The sequence below is a fragment of the Bombina bombina genome, chromosome 7, assembly GCF_027579735.1.
Source record: "Bombina bombina isolate aBomBom1 chromosome 7, aBomBom1.pri, whole genome shotgun sequence".
NCBI classification, from domain to species: Eukaryota; Metazoa; Chordata; class Amphibia; order Anura; family Bombinatoridae; genus Bombina; species Bombina bombina.
Genome location: NC_069505.1, coordinates 33,783,277 through 33,800,159, shown reverse-complemented (window position 1 = coordinate 33,800,159; position 16,883 = coordinate 33,783,277). Strand labels below are relative to the sequence as shown.

General features: G+C 42.8%; 1 protein-coding gene across 1 annotated transcript in view; it reads left to right on the top strand.

Annotated features, from left to right (window-relative positions):
- Positions 1-16,883, top strand: part of BBS1 (Bardet-Biedl syndrome 1) — a gene marked incomplete in the record, with an annotated part of 155,169 nt that overhangs the window by 122,550 nt on the left and 15,736 nt on the right. Inside the window, 4 exon segments of the mRNA XM_053720018.1 lie at positions 1,296-1,402; positions 3,125-3,245; positions 4,171-4,329; positions 5,153-5,222. Of these exon segments, the coding sequence (XP_053575993.1) occupies positions 1,296-1,402; positions 3,125-3,245; positions 4,171-4,329; positions 5,153-5,222 (457 nt within the window).

The following is a 16,883-nucleotide window of genomic DNA, read 5'->3' as shown; positions in this document are numbered from 1 at the left end:
AAACTGTGTATAACAACAGGCTGTACTTATATAAAGTTCTGATCACTGTGTATAACAACAGGCTGTACTTATATAAAGTTCTGATCACTGTGTATAACAACAGGCTGTACTTATATAAAGTTCTGATCACTGTGTATAACAACAGGCTGTACTTATATAAAGTTCTGATCACTGTGTATAACAACAGGCTGTACTTATATAAAGTTCTGATCACTGTGTATAACAACAGGCTGTACTTATATAAAGTTCTGATCACTGTGTATAACAACAGGCTGTACTTATATAAAGTTCTGATCACTGTGTATAACAACAGGCTGTACTTATATAAAGTTCTGATCACTGTGTATAACAACAGGCTGTACTTATATAAAGTTCTGATCACTGTGTATAACAACAGGCTGTACTTATATAAAGTTCTGATCACTGTGTATAACAGGCTGTACTTATATAAAGTTCTGATCACTGTGTATAACAACAGGCTGTACTTATATAAAGTTCTGATCACTGTGTATAACAACAGGCTGTACTTATATAAAGTTCTGATCACTGTGTATAACAGACTGTACTTATATAAAGTTCTGATCACTGTGTATAACAACAGGCTGTACTTATATAAAGTTCTGATCACTGTGTATAACAACAGGCTGTACTTATATAAAGTTCTGATCACTGTGTATAACAACAGGCTGTACTTATATAAAGTTCTGATCACTGTGTATAACAAGGCTGTACTTATATAAAGTTCTGATCACTGTGTATAACAACAGGCTGTACTTATATAAAGTTCTGATCACTGTGTATAACAACAGGCTGTACTTATATAAAGTTCTGATCACTGTGTATAACAACAGGCTGTACTTATATAAAGTTCTGATCACTGTGTATAACAGGCTGTACTTATATAAAGTTCTGATCACTGTGTATAACAGGGTACTATATAAAGTCTGATCACTGGTGAGGCTGTACTTATATAAAGTTCTGATCACTGTGTATAACAACAGGCTGTACTTATATAAAGTTCTGATCACTGTGTATAACAACAGGCTGTACTTATATAAAGTTCTGATCACTGTGTATAACAACAGGCTGTACTTATATAAAGTTCTGATCACTGTGTATAACAACAGGCTGTACTTATATAAAGTTCTGATCACTGTGTATAACAACAGGCTGTACTTATATAAAGTTCTGATTACTGTGTATAACAACAGGCTGTACTTATATAAAGTTCTGATCACTGTGTATAACAACAGGCTGTACTTATATAAAGTTCTGATCACTGTGTATAACAACAGGTTGACCTTCCCAGTGTTCCCACTCTGTTGGACGTAACAGGACAGTATGACATTGAGTATCGTATCACAGTCGCATGCCGTAACGGCTGTGTTTACATTCTCCGCAGGTAGGTTTTGTGAACGCTGCTTAAATAATATCAGCACCAAAATGTCATAAAACAGAGCAATAATGATAACTAATAAACATCAGTATATACCCAAGCATTTATTTGTTAAAGGGACATTAAACTCTAAATAAATGCTAGATAGGATGATGCAGTCAAGGAGAAGAATTGTCTGAGAAGAACATGTAGACTATTTTATAAAGTTACATTGGCTGTTTAATAAGTGACAAAATAAGTGTAAAGTTTTAGTGTCTATAAATCAATAGGAGCCTCCGTGTTGTAACTAAGGTTACCTTCTCTGCTGTGGCCAATTAGGGACAGTTATAAATAGGTCACTAGAGTGTGCAGCCAATGGCTGTGTGGCATATAACAGTGTTCTGCACTTCCATTTCTAACAGAAAGTGAAAAGCTCACAATTTCAGGATGGAATTACTAGAAAAGAGGGCAAAATAAATAATGAAAGTATATTAAATGTTTATATATACAGTTTATCATTTTATATTACCATTTTAAAGTGTTTAATGTCCCTTTAACAATATAATTCTTTAATTACGCCTCAATTTTTATTATCATTACTCCTTATGTGTTTGAACTCAAAAATACAATCGAACTCCCTGTAATGCAAGTTAATTTCCTCCAAATATAAATCCCTCCTGTGGCTATATGTTTGTGCACATAATGGGCTAGATTACAAGTGACACGCTATTTAGCGATGCTGCTCAAGCATTTACTTCACTAGAAGTAATCATTTTTTGTGCGTGTCGGGTTGCACATGCATTACAAGTTTAAAGTAAAACATTTGTGTGCGAGCGAAAACCCAATGTGCGTTTACTTACGGGACTTCACTATTATCACAACCGCGTTAACGTATTCTCCCAATAGAAGTCAATGGAGAGGGCAGAATTAAAAAATCACCTATTGCTCACTCGCTAAAGTAATATTTCACATTAAAATGTTCTTTACATACAGAGCAATGTCATTTGTATTGTAAATACATATTTCTATCTGTATATACCTATATATCTATTCCTATAGCTATATAGTTATTGATACCTATTTTACATTAACATTATCAGATATTTATAAAACATAAATTTCCATGTTTTTTGTGTGAAGAACATAGGAATGTAAAATCTGCGTAATGCGCTTCTGGTTTCGCACTTTAGGTCTAATGCGGTGTCGGGTTAACGCACATGAAGAATTGCTAATCTTAACGCGTATTTTTGAAATATTACATATAAAATATTAAGAAATAGTAATAATAAAAATTATATATACTGTAAATAATATATTTTATATGGATTATTTATAGTTTTGTTTGCAGTATATATAATTCGAAATAATATTTTTTTTTCCATATTTTATATAATATTTTTTTTAAATGCGCTCTACGATCGCGTTTACTTTTAACTTGTAATACGAGCTCTAATTCTGATGCACGCAAAAAGCCAAAAAAAAAATATCACTTTGCACACAAAAGTTAGCACACCACTTGTAATCTATCCCAATGTGTTTTATTTATTAATGCTTTTTTATATTTATTTTTTAAATGTTTTATATAAAAAAAAATCATTGTAGATGTTTTTATACATTTATCTGTCTATATAATTTTGTATGTTTTTGTTTAATCTATATTTTTGCTTTGTATTTTTATTTTTTTGTATTTTTTTAATTTTTTACATCATTGTATATTTTAAGGTGTTTTTGTTTTGTTATTTCCTGCAGGGATTCCAAGAGGCCCAAGTACTGCATTGAGCTGGGGGCGCAAGTTGTCGGGCTGGTTCGGGTTCAGAAAAATGTGATGATTGGGACCTCTCAGGAGGCCTTGCACGGATACTCTCAGAAGGTCACTATGCACAGGCTTATGATATGTCTTTAGATCAGTGCTTTCCAAACTGTGTGTCGGCAGCAGTGTGTAGGTGTGTCCCTGCTTCAGCACTAATTTTTTAAAATTTAAATTTTTTATACATTTTTTTTTTTTTTTGGTTTCTGACTTTCCGTCTGCCTGCTACGCATATCACATGGTTGACACGTGATTGATACCTAGGGGGTCACAGATCATCTTAACCTATTGGCGCAGATCAGTGGGAACTGAAACTATTCCCATTGGTGGCTTTGGCGGCACATTGGCTCCTGACTGCACGTGTAGTCTCCTTAATTGGCTCATGACTGCATGTGTAGTCTCCTAAATCGGCTCGTGACTGCATGTGTAGTCAGTGAGTGGGACAGCAGTGTGTTTGCAGCGCGGGCAGTAGTCAATCGGACTCACCAAGCTCTGAGGGCGGCAGCTTAAACGCTGAGCTGAAGTCAGAGGTTTTTTTTTTGCAACTAGCTCCCAGTAGTGCATTGCTGCTCCTGCTCTTGATATAGGGATAGGAAGGGGAAGCTTAAAAATGCTTAATGATGAAATGCGAGTGTCTTTATCTAATATTTCACCAAATATTCAGAAATTGTGTCCATCCTATCAATCTTATACATCCTATTAAAATAGTAAGTAGCTGTTGGTGATATTAAACTTTTGTTTAATTCTTGCACACTTACTTACTGTTACTTGTAAATACATTTTGTTATTATATAATTTATGTATGTGTCCGTATCTCTTAAAACAAGTTAGTTTAACCTCCTGTTTGCCAGTACAACTGAATTGCTGTGTCGCGAAATGATGTAGGTCTAAAAAGTGTGTCACCAACATGAAAAGTTTGGAAAGCTCTGCTTTAGATAATCATTATTATTGTTATTTTCCTTCAATATATCACCTAATTGTGTTGCAGGGAAAGCGGCTGTGGTCATTGACGCTGCCTGCTCCTGTAATGACAATGTCTTTGCTGGAGCACAAGTCACGCAATATTCAGGCTGTGCTGGTGGCGCTAAAAAACCTGGAAGTCCGTCTGTACCGAGATAAAAACTTGCTCAGTGTTATATTTACCCCGGTAGGTTAAGTGTGTGTGAGTCCCACTACCGTAGATTACGTGTGTGTGAATCCCACCCTGGTAGGTTACTTGTGAGAGAATGGTACGTTATGTGTGTGAGTCCCACTCCTGTAGATTATGTGTGTGAGTCCCACTCCGGTAGATTACTAGTTTCTCACTATGGTAGATTACATATGTGTGTGAGTCCCACTCCATTAGGTTACGTGTGCGTGTGAGTCCCACTCCAGTAGGTTACGTGTGCATGTGAGTCCCACTCCAGTAGGTTACATGTGTGAGTGTGTCCCACTCCAGTAGGTTACGTGTACATGTGAGCCTCACTCCAGTAGGTTACGTGTGTATCTAAGTCCCACACCAGTAGGTTATGTGTGTGTGAGTCCCACTCCAGTAGGTTACGTGTGCGTGTGAGTCCCACTCCAGTAGGTTGCGTGTGAGTCCCACTCCAGTAGGTTACGTGTGCATGTGAGTCCCACTCCAGTAGGTTACGTGTGCGTGCGAGTCCCACTCCAGTAGGTTACGTGTGCGTGCGAGTCCCACTCCAGTAGGTTACGTGTGCGTGCGTCTCCCACTCCAGTAGGTTACGTGTGCGTGCGAGTCCCACTCCAGTAGGTTACGTGTGCGTGCGAGTCCCACTCCAGTAGGTTACGTGTGCATGCGAGTCCCACTCCAGTAGGTTACATGTGCGTGCGAGTCCCACTCAAGTAGGTTACGTGTGCGTGCGAGTCCCACTCTAGTAGGTTACGTGCGCGTGTGACTCCCACGTTACATTTTGCATCCAACAGTTGGCTACTGTATAAATAATAACACTGCCCCTGCTTTCTCACAGGACATAGTGACCGGCCTCTGCTTTGGACGATATGGGAGGGAGGATGACACCCTAGTTATGACCACAAAAGGTAAGTACCCACAGCTGAGAAAAGGGAATAGTAGGGCATGTGGTATTGCTGAGGTGTCAAGAGGCAGTGACATATCTGCAGGGGATAATTACAGCTTTATGAGCGGATATACAGTACAGGTGTAATTCTCTTTTCTTTCTTAAGACATGGTGAGTCCACGGGTCATAAATTACTGTTGGGAATATCCCTCCTGTCCAGCAGGAGGAGGCAAAGAGCACCAATCAAAGCTGTTTAGTATCACTTCCCTTCCCACAAACCCCCAGTCATTCTCTTTGCCTGCGGTGCAAGGAGGAGATGAAGTTTTTGGTGTCTACGTTTTCTTTAATCAAGATTTAATTATTTTAAAGCAGAGTAGGTTTGCTTTGATCTTTCCTGGGGTTTTTATCATTGACCCTATTGAGGGTTAATCATATGGGCAGATAGCAGGCACTGTAGACGATAGGGAGGAGTTATTTATTTTTATTGGTGGCTCAGTCTGTGTCCTTATCTCTGGGCAAGCACTATGTAAGTAAGTGGTGCCGTTTTATATTATACTTTTAGTATGGCCATGCGTTTCTTTTCTAAGCGCGTAATTATTGTATAATGGCCGCGGGGACCGTCCCCGATTATAGGAGGGGTGGTTTCCTTTACAGAGGTGACAGACAGTTTTTTAGGTGCGCTTTCCTGACTCACTTCCTGTGAGTTCCGGAGTGGTGACGCGGGTTGTATCGGCTGCTCTGCTATAGAGATAATCGCTCAGCCGACTGATATTCACTGTTCCGGGGTTAAAGCCCGATCGTTTGTGTAGAGGAATCAATCTCAGGCAGCAGGACAGGTAGGCACCTCAGCAAAATAACTGATGTGTAGAGGGTTGCCTGGGGATTGTAAATAATTTAAAGGAGCAGTATTGTTTTTCTAGTGTTAAATAAAAACAGCTTTTATTTCACTTTTAAAATTATTTTACTTTTATTGGCCTTCTTGTTTATGAAGATGGATCAAGAGGCTTTGCAAAATGTTGCATGCATACTACGTTTTGACTCCCAGGTGGAACCATCAGTACCTTTTTGTTCTTCATGTATTGAAACAACTTTGTGTTACAGGGATAGACTTTTCTTCTATAAGGTACGACAAGTCCACGGATTCATCCTTTACTTGTGGGATATTATCATCCTGCTAACAGGAAGTGGCAAAGAGCACCACAGCAGAGCTGTCTATATAGCTCCTCCCTTAACTCCACCCCCCAGTCATTCTCTTTGCCTACTCTAAATACTTGGAAGGGTAAAGTGAAATTGGTGATAAAATATTTGTTTTTAATTTCTTCAAGCAAGAGTTTTTTGTTTTAAATGGTACCGGTGTTGGTGTGTACTATTTACTCTCAGGCAGCAGATGGATGAAGACTTCTGCCTGGAGGATGATGATCTTAGCATTTGTAACTAAGATCCAGTGCTGTTCCCACAGAGGCTGAGGAGTACAGGAAACTTCAGTGTGAGGAACGTTTTCATGCTGTTACAGTTACCCTTAGTCTCGCTGAGAGATGGACCGCTTAGTAGCCTGGATCCCTATTGCTAAAGAGGGGAGAAGCTGCTTTCCATAGTATTCTATATGAGTCTCGCAAATATAGAATAATCTCCCTTAGCTGCAGTACAGCTAGGATACCCTTCTGCCCACAAAAACGAGTCAACGCTGCGATTGAGGGTCAAACAAGAACTCAGGACTGGGATGCCCAGCCTGCTTTTTATTAAGGTTACATGCACACAGGGCACTCCCAGGGGGAGAGGGGGGGAAGCACAAAATCCCCCATCACACATTTAGATAGAAAGCACTGTCCTTTGACAGGCCACAATAGGATTACAGTACTTAAGATAACAAGTTTACAAGTTCATCTTATCAATTAGCAGTCTGGCTCCAGAGGTGATTAGACAATGGGATTGGTTATCACTAAACTTAGAGCTGAGGCCAGCAAACTTGTATTTAGGCAATAGTTTCTAAAAGCTGAAAAAAAAGTTAACTCTTTATGAAATGATACTTGTTACAGTTTTCTTGGAGCCCTTCTTAGGCGCTGGCTTGCTGGTTCAGGCATTGCTGCTGGGAAATAAGCTCTTCACAACAAAATAACTAATGCTTCTGTAACAGTGCTCCCTTTCTGTGGAACACTCTGGCAGACACGGTCTGACCCCTTTTCGGGGCAGACTAAGGCTGTCCAGACCGCTGGTTATGCGGGGCTGAGGTCGGTTTGTCTGGACAACCCGTCGGCGTTGCCATTCTGTTTCCCAGGTCTGTAAGTAATGGTGAAATTGAAGGGTTGCAACGATAAGCTCCAACGTAATAGCCTGCCGTTATCTCCAGAGACCCGGTTCAGCCACACCAACGGGTTATGGTCGGTGACCAGAGTGAACTCCTGACCATATAAATAGGGAGTCAATTTCTTTAATGCCCACACCAAAGCCAAACACTCCTTTTCGACCGCTGCATAGCTGACTTCGCGGGGCAGGAGCTTCCGGCTGTTGTAGGCAACTGGATTCTCCCCTCCATCTTCGCCTACTTGGCTCAGGACGGCTCCCAGCCCGAACATGGAAGCATCTGTATGGACGATAAAACGTTTGTTAAGGGCTGGGGCCGCCAAGACAGGAGCGTTAATTAGAGCATTTTTGAGAGCCTGGAAAGCCGTTTCACAGTGGGGAGACCACAGGACCTGTCGAGGTAAGTTCTTCTTGGTCAAGTCAGTCAGGGGTTTGGCAAGTGTGCTGTAGTCTGGTACGAACCGTCTATAGTACCCTGCCGTGCCCAGGAAGGCTAGGACCTGAGTCTTAGTGATGGGGGTGGGCCAATTGGCGACAGCTTCTATTTTGGCCGGCTCTGGTCGCTGCTTTCCACACCCCACCCGGTGACCCAGGTACTGTACCTCGGCCATCCAAAAATGTGGCATTTTTCTGGCTTCAGAGTCAGGCCAGCAGCCCGGATCTGATCCAGAACCATTCCGACATGAGCTAAGTGGTCCTCCCAGGACTCACTGTGGATCGCTATGTCGTCCAGGTAGGCGCAAGCAAAACTCTGGAAGCCATCCAGGAGCCTATCCACCAAGCGCTGGAATGTAGCTGGGGCATTCTTCATCCCAAACGGCATTACCCTAAACTGATATAAGCCGAATGGGGTGACGAATGCCGACTTGGGGATAGCCTCCGGGGCCAGGGGAATCTGCCAGTAACCTTTGCAGAGGTCAATAGTGGTCAGGTAATTTCCCCTGGCTATACGATCGAGTAGCTCATCTACCCTGGGCATAGGGTAAGCGTCCATCACAGTATTTTCATTGAGCCTCCGATAGTCTACGCAGAACCGGGTGGTCCCATCTTTCTTGGGCACCAAGACAACTGGGGAGGCCCAGGGACTATCGGAGGGCTCAATTACCCTGAGCTGGAGCATCTCATCGATCTCCTTCTTCATTCCTGTCCTAACTGCTTCGGGGATTCGGTACGGAGCCTGGCGCAAGGGAGCTTGTCCCGGAGTATCTACCTGGTGGGTGGTTAAAGTAGTGTACCCTGGCTTCAGGGAGAAGGTGAGGTGTTTGGACTGGAGGAGTTGGTTGAGCTGCTCCCTTTCAGTGGGGCTAAGTCGGTCCCCTATCTGAACCTGCGCCACTATACCTGTGGGGAGACTCTTTTCTAATAGGTCTGGAATGGGTAAACTGTCGGGGTCTTCCTGAGGAGAACAACATACGTCACGTTCTCTGGTCGCTCAAAATATTCCTTGAGCATGTTTACATGGAATGTCTTTCTAAGATTGTTGTCATGGCAGCTAGCTATCACATAAGTGGTGTCTCCCCTTTCTTCTGTTAAGTGTGATCAGTCCACGGGTCATCATTACTTGTGGGATATTAACTGCTCCCCTACAGGAAGTGCAAGAGGATTCACCCAGCAGAGTTGCTATATAGCTCCTCCCCTCTACGTCACCTCCAGTCATTCTCTTGCACCCAACGACTAGATAGGATGTGTGAGAGGACTATGGTGATATATTTAGTTTTTATATCTTCAATCAAAAGTTTGTTATTTTATAATAGCACCGGAGTGTGTTATTCCTTCTCTGGTAGAATTTGAAGAAGAATCTACCTGAGTTTTTCTATGATTTTAGCCGGAGTAGTTAAGATCATATTGCTGTTTCTCGGCCATCTGAGGAGAGGTAAACTTCAGATCAGGGAACAGCAGGCAGATTAATCTGCAAAGAGGTATGTAGCAGTTTATTATTTTCTGACATGGAATTGATGAGAAAATCCTGCCATACCGTTATAATGTAAACTCAGCCTTGAATGCAGTAGATGTAGCTGATATCAGGCTGTCATGTATGTATATTTTACACTTCAGTTTTCTGGGAAATGGTACTTCTCTGGCTTTTAAACTGTATACATAGACTTAACCTATTTTGCAGGGACTTGCAATAGGTTTTAAATGACAATTAATTATTGAGGTAAAACGTTTTTTTGCTGGCATGTAAAAACTTTTTTTCTCTGAGGTACTGGGTGAAAAAATGTTTTGGGCACTATTTTTCCACTTGGCAATAGTTTTGATTTAAATTAGAGCAGTTCACTGATCCCTCTCACTGTTATGTGTGTGGGGGAGGGGCGATTTTTGGCGCTTTTTCTAAGCATCAGAAAAACTCAGTCAGAGGTTCATTTTCTTCCTGCATGATCCGGTTCATCTCTACAGAGTTCAGGGATCTCCAAAGCCTTTTTTGAGGGAAGTAATCATTACAGCAGAGCTGTGCTGATTGTATTGACTGTGATATAAAAAACGTTTATTTGTGTATTTTTTTCTGCTGCCTGGGTTAGTTATCATTTGCTGAGGGGAACAATCCTTTGCTAAAACTGTATATTCTGACAAAGATTGATACTATAACTTAATTATTTTATCTGTTATAATATTTTTCTGTGCTTCTTAAAGGCACAGTTCGTTTTCATATTATTTGTAAATTACTTTGAAAAGTATTTCCAAGTTGCTGTTTATTTGCTAGTGTGTTAAACATGTCTCATTCAGAGGAATATCTCTGTGCTATATGTGTTAATGCCAAAGTGGAGCCCAATAGAAATTTATGTACTAAATGTATTGATGCTACTTTAAAAAACAGTCAATCTGTACAAATTGAACATATTTCACCAAACAACGAGGGGAGAGTTATGCCGACTAACTCGCCTCACGTGTCAGTACCTGCATCTCCCGCTCAGGAGGTGCGTGATATTGTAGCGCCGAGTGCATCTGGGCGGCCATTACAAATCACATTACAAGATATGGCTACTGTTATGACTGAAGTTTTGGCTAAACTACCAGAACTAAGAGGTAAACGTGATCACTCTGGGATGAGAACAGAGTGCGCTGATAATGCAAGGGCCATGTCTGATACTGCGTCACAGTTTGCAGAACGTGAAGACGGAGAGCTTCATTCTGTGGGTGTCGGTTCTGATCCAAATAAACTGGACTCAGACATTTCAAATTTTAAATTTAAGCTTGAGAACCTCCGTGTGTTACTAGGGGAGGTATTAGCGGCTCTGAATGATTGTAACACAGTTGCAATCCCAGAAAAAATGTGTAGGTTGGATAAATATTTTGCGGTACCGACGAGTACTGACGTTTTTCCTATACCTAAGAGACTTACTGACATTGTTACTAAGGAGTGGGATAGACCCGGTGTGCCTTTCTCACCCCCTCCTATATTCAGAAAAATGTTTCCAATAGACGCCGCCACACGGGACTTATGGCAAATGGTCCCTAAGGTGGAGGGAGCAGTTTCTACTTTAGCTAAGCGTACCACTATCCCAGTGGAGGATAGCTGTGCTTTTTCAGATCCAATGGATAAAAAATTAGAGGGTTACCTTAAGAAAATGTTTGTTCAACAAGGGTTTATATTGCAACCTCTTGCATGTATTGCGCCTGTCACGGCTGCAGCAGCATTTTGGTTTGAGTCTCTGGAAGAGACACTTCAATCATCCACACTAGATGACATCACACACAAACTTAAATTCCTTAAGTTAGCTAATTCATTTATTTCAGATGCCGTAGTACATTTAACTAAACTTGCGGCTAAAAATTCAGGATTCGCCATTCAGGCACGCAGAGCTCTGTGGCTGAAATCCTGGTCAGCTGATGTTACGTTTAAATCTAAATTGCTTAATATTCCTTTCAAAGGGCAGACCTTATTCGGGCCCGGCTTGAAAGAGATTATTGCTGACATTACAGGAGGTAAAGGTCATGCCCTGCCTCAGGACAAGGCCAAAGCCAAGGCTAGACAGTCCAATTTTCGTTCCTTTCGTAATTTCAAAGCAGGAGCAGCATCAACTTCCTCTGCACCAAAACAGGAAGGAGCTGTTGCTCGCTACAGACAAGGCTGGAAACCTAACCAGTCCTGGAACAGGGGCAAACAGGCCAGAAAACCTGCTGCTGCCCCTAAGACAGCATGAATTGAGGGCCCCCGCTCCGGGACCGGATCTAGTGGGGGGCAGACTTTCCCTCTTCGCCCAGGCTTGGGCAAGAGATGTTCAGGATCCCTGGGCGTTAGAGATCATATCTCAGGGATACCTTCTGGACTTCAAATCCTCTCCCCCAAGAGGGAGATTTCATCTGTCAAGGTTGTCAACAAACCTAACAAAGAAGGAAGCGTTTCTACGCTGCGTACAAGATCTTTTATTAATGGGAGTGATCCATCCAGTTCCGCGGTTGGAACAAGGACAAGGGTTTTACTCAAATCTGTTTGTAGTTCCCAAAAAAGAGGGAACCTTCAGGCCAATCTTGGATTTAAAGATCCTAAACAAATTCCTAAGAGTTCCATCGTTCAAGATGGAAACTATTCGAACAATTTTGCCCATGATCCAAGAGGGTCAGTACATGACCACAGTGGATTTAAAGGATGCTTACCTTCACATACCGATTCACAAAAGTCATTACCGGTATCTAAGGTTTGCCTTTTTAGACAGGCATTACCAGTTTGTAGCTCTTCCATTCGGACTGGCTACGGCTCCAAGAATCTTCACAAAGGTTCTGGGCACTCTTCTGGCGGTACTAAGACCGCGAGGAATTTCAGTAGCTCCGTACTTAGACGACATACTGATACAAGCTTCAAGCTTTCAAACTGCCAAATCTCATACAGAGATAGTACTGGCATTTCTAAGGTCGCATGGATGGAAAGTGAACGAAGAGAAAAGTTCTCTCTTTCCACTCACAAGAGTTCCCTTCCTGGGGACTCTGATAGATTCTGTAGAAATGAAGATTTACCTGACAGAGGACAGGTTAACAAAACTTCAAAATGCATGCCGTGTCCTTCATTCCACTCTAAATCTGAATCAAGAGACCAGAAATTCTCTTCTATGGTGGCTTTATCGGCCACATCTGTCCAGGGGAATGCCATTCAGCAGGCCAGACTGGTCAATTGTAACAACAGACGCCAGCCTACTAGGTTGGGGCGCTGTCTGGAATTCGCTGAAGGCTCAGGGACTATGGAATCAGGAGGAGAGTCTTCTTCCAATAAACATTCTGGAATTGAGAGCAGTCCTCAATGCTCTTCTGGCTTGGCCCCAGTTAACAACTCGGGGGTTCATCAGGTTCCAGTCGGACAACATCACGACTGTAGCTTATATCAACCATCAGGGAGGGACAAGAAGCTCCCTAGCAATGATGGAAGGATCGAAGATAATTCGCTGGGCAGAGTCTCACTCTTGCCACCTGTCTGCAATCCACATCCCGGGAGTGGAGAACTGGGAGGCGGATTTCTTAAGTCGTCAGACTTTTCATCCGGGGGAGTGGGAACTTCATCCAGAGGTCTTTGCCCAAATACTTCGACGTTGGGGCAAACCAGAGATAGATCTCATGGCGTCTCGACAGAACGCCAAGCTTCCGCGCTACGGGTCCAGATCCAGGGATCCGGGAGCGGTCCTGATAGATGCCTTGACAGCACCATGGACCTTCAGGATGGCTTATGTGTTTCCACCTTTCCCGATGCTTCCTCGATTGATTGCCAGAATCAAACAGGAGAAAGCATCAGTGATTCTAATAGCGCCTGCATGGCCACGCAGGACTTGGTATACAGATCTGGTGGACATGTCATTCTGTCCACCTTGGTCGTTACCTCTGAGACAGGACCTTCTGATTCAGGGTCCTTTCAAACATCAAAATCTAACTTCTCTGAAGCTGACTGCTTGGAAATTGAACGCTTGATCTTATCAAAGCGTGGTTTTTCTGAGTCAGTTATTGATACCTTAATACAGGCTAGGAAGCCTGTTACCAGAAAGATTTACCATAAAATATGGCGTAAATACTAGGGATGCACCGAAATTTCGGCTGCAGAAAGTTTCGGCCGAAAATGGCATTTTTGGCTATTTCGGTTTTCGTTTTTTTGCCTGTTATTTTCGGTAAAAATTATTGTGTAGCATGTTTCAAATTTGATGCTAGCCTAGAGCTGCTGTTTAAGGTTATTACTTGACTTACTGTTCTGCATATGATGAGTTTTCTAGGACTATACTTTATTTGGATAATTGGTAAAAAAAAAACTGTTAAATATGATTCTGTTACATAGAACTAAATGAAGAATAATACAGTATATTGATATTTATAATTGTTTTAAGTAGGGATGCACCAAAATTTTGGTTGCAGAAACATTTTGGCCGAAAATGGCATTTTTTGCCTTTTTTTTTTCTTGGTAAAATTATTGTGTAGCATATTATTGTTTTAAGATATTTTTGTCCAATTTTAGTGTGTTACTTTCAATAAAAGTGTGGGCTTTTTTGTATTGGCTCTAATTATGCAAAAAAACTAAAAAACATTAATTTGAAAAAATACATTTTCGGTATCAGTTTCGGTTTTCGGCCAAGTGCATCCTGGATTTTCAGGATTCGGTTTCGGTCCAGAATTTCCATTTCGGTGCATCACTAGTAAATACCTATATTGGTGCGAATCCAAAGGTTACTCTTGGAGTAAGGTTAGGATTCCTAGGATATTGTCTTTTCTACAAGAAGGTTTAGAAAAGGGGTTATCCGCTAGTTCCTTAAAGGGACAGATCTCAGCTCTGTCCATTCTGTTACACAAGCGTCTGTCAGAAGTTCCAGACGTTCAGGCTTTTTGTCAGGCTTTGGCCAGGATTAAACCTGTGTTTAAAGCTGTGGCTCCACCATGGAGTTTAAACCTTGTTCTTAACGTTTTACAGGGTGTTCCGTTTGAACCCCTTCATTCCATTGATATAAAGTTGTTATCTTGGAAAGTTCTATTTTTAATGGCTATTTCCTCGGCTCGAAGAGTCTCTGAGTTATCAGCCTTACATTGTGATTCTCCTTATTTGATTTTTCACTCGGATAAGGTAGTTCTGCGTACTAAACCTGGGTTCTTACCTAAGGTAGTCACTAACAGGAATATCAATCAGGAGATTGTTGTTCCATCCTTGTGCCCAAATCCTTCTTCGAGGAAGGAACGTCTTTTGCACAATCTGGATGTAGTTCGTGCCCTTAAATTTTATTTACAGGCAACTAAAGATTTTCGACAAACGTCTTCCCTGTTTGTCGTTTACTCTGGTCAGAGGAGAGGTCAAAAAGCTTCTGCTACCTCTCTCTCTTTTTGGCTTCGTAGCATAATTCGTTTAGCTTATGAGACTGCTGGACAGCAGCCTCCTGAAAGAATTACAGCTCATTCCACTAGAGCTGTGGCTTCCACTTGGGCCTTTAAGAATGAGGCCTCTGTTGAACAGATTTGCAAGGCTGCAAATTGGTCTTCGCTTCATACTTTTTCCAAATTTTACAAATTTGACACTTTTGCTTCCTCGGAGGCTATTTTTGGGAGAAAGGTTCTTCAGGCAGTGGTTCCTTCTGTATAAAGAGCCTGCCTATCCCTCCCGTCATCCGTGTACTTTTGCTTTGGTATTGGTATCCCACAAGTAATGATGACCCGTGGACTGATCACACTTAACAGAAGAAAACATAATTTATGCTTACCTGATAAATTCCTTTCTTCTGTAGTGTGATCAGTCCACGGCCCGCCCTGTTTTTTAAGGCAGGTAAATATTTTTTAAATTATACTCCAGTCACCACTACACCCTTGGCTTCTCCTTTCTCGTTGGTCCTTGGTCGAATGACTGGAGGTGACGTAGAGGGGAGGAGCTATATAGCAACTCTGCTGGGTGAATCCTCTTGCACTTCCTGTAGGGGAGCAGTTAATATCCCACAAGTAATGATGACCCGTGGACTGATCACACTACAGAAGAAAGGAATTTATCAGGTAAGCATAAATTATGTTTTTCTCTACGATCTGGTAGGGACCCTGCCAGGACGCCTGCAATTTGTCTGTCTTCACCGGCTTAAGTACTAACACCTTTTGTCCTATGGTGAAGATTCTCTTTCGGGCCCCCCGATCGTACCATACTTTCTGTCTTCTCTGGGCCAACTGGAGATTAGCCCGCACGGATTTGGCTAATTGCTCCATTCGGTCCCTGAGTTCCAGCACGTATGGCACAATGGGGACACTGTCAGCCTCCATCTCTCCCTCCCAGTGCTCCCGGATCAGGTTTAGGGGTCCCCGTACCTTTCTTCCGTAGAGCAACTCGAAGGGAGAGAACCCTGTCGTTTCCTGGGGCACCTCCCGATAAGCAAATAGGAGGTGCGGCAGGAAGCGTTCCCAGTCTCGGTATTCCTGAGTGAACGTCTTGAGCATTTGCTTGAGGGTCCCATTGAACCTCTCACACAGCCCGTTCGTCTGGGGGTGGTATGGGGAGCTCAGGAGGGACTTAATTTTGCAAACCTGCCAGAGTTGTTGGGTCAATTCAGCCGTAAATTGGGTGCCTCGGTCGGATAGGATTTCTTTTGGAAATCCTACCCGGGAGAACACCTGTACTAGTGCATTCGCTACCGTATCCGCTTGTATGTTGGATAGGGCGACAGCCTCTGGGTACCTGGTAGCGTAGTCCACTACGGTAAGAATGTAGCGCTTACCGGAGGGACTAGGGGTAGCCAGTGGTCCCACTAGGTCAATAGCAACCCGGCTGAAGGGTTCCTCTACAATGGGCATATTTACTAGATGGGCTTTAGGGTGATCGCCTCGCCTTCCTACTCGTTGACACACATCTCAGGTGTTACAGTAAGTTCTAACGTCAGCGTGCACCCCTGGCCAAAAGAACGTGTGAGTAATGCAGGTGTAGGGTACGGGTTACGGCTAGGTGGCCTGCTAAGGGGATGTCGTGGCCTATTTTGAGGATTTCTTGACGGTATTTGTGGGGCACTACCAGCTGTCGCCTACGCTGTCCCCTTTTCTCTGTCCAGCGGTATAGTTTCCCTTTTTCCCATAAGAATGTTTCGTTATCTGCCCCGCCCCCTCTGGTCTCTGCTCGTTCCCGGTACTTTTGTAAGGTCGGGTCAGTCTTAGACTCTGCCTCGAAAGCATCTGGGGTGTCCCAGGGTATGGGGCCTAACCTGTCAGGCAAGGTCGGGGTAGGTCTTACCTGTGTCTCCCGCACTGGTGAGAGCTCTCGCTCCGTCCGGGCTTGGGCCGTGTAGTCACTGGGTCCGCCTCGTTGTTGCATACTGGAGCATAGGCAGAAGTCATGGGGCCCAAATCGTTGCCCAGTAGTACTTCGGCAGGTAAATTATCCATTAGGCCCACGTTCACAGCCCCCTTTCCCGCTCCCCAATCAAGATGCACTTTAGCTGTTGGAATTTTGTACACACAC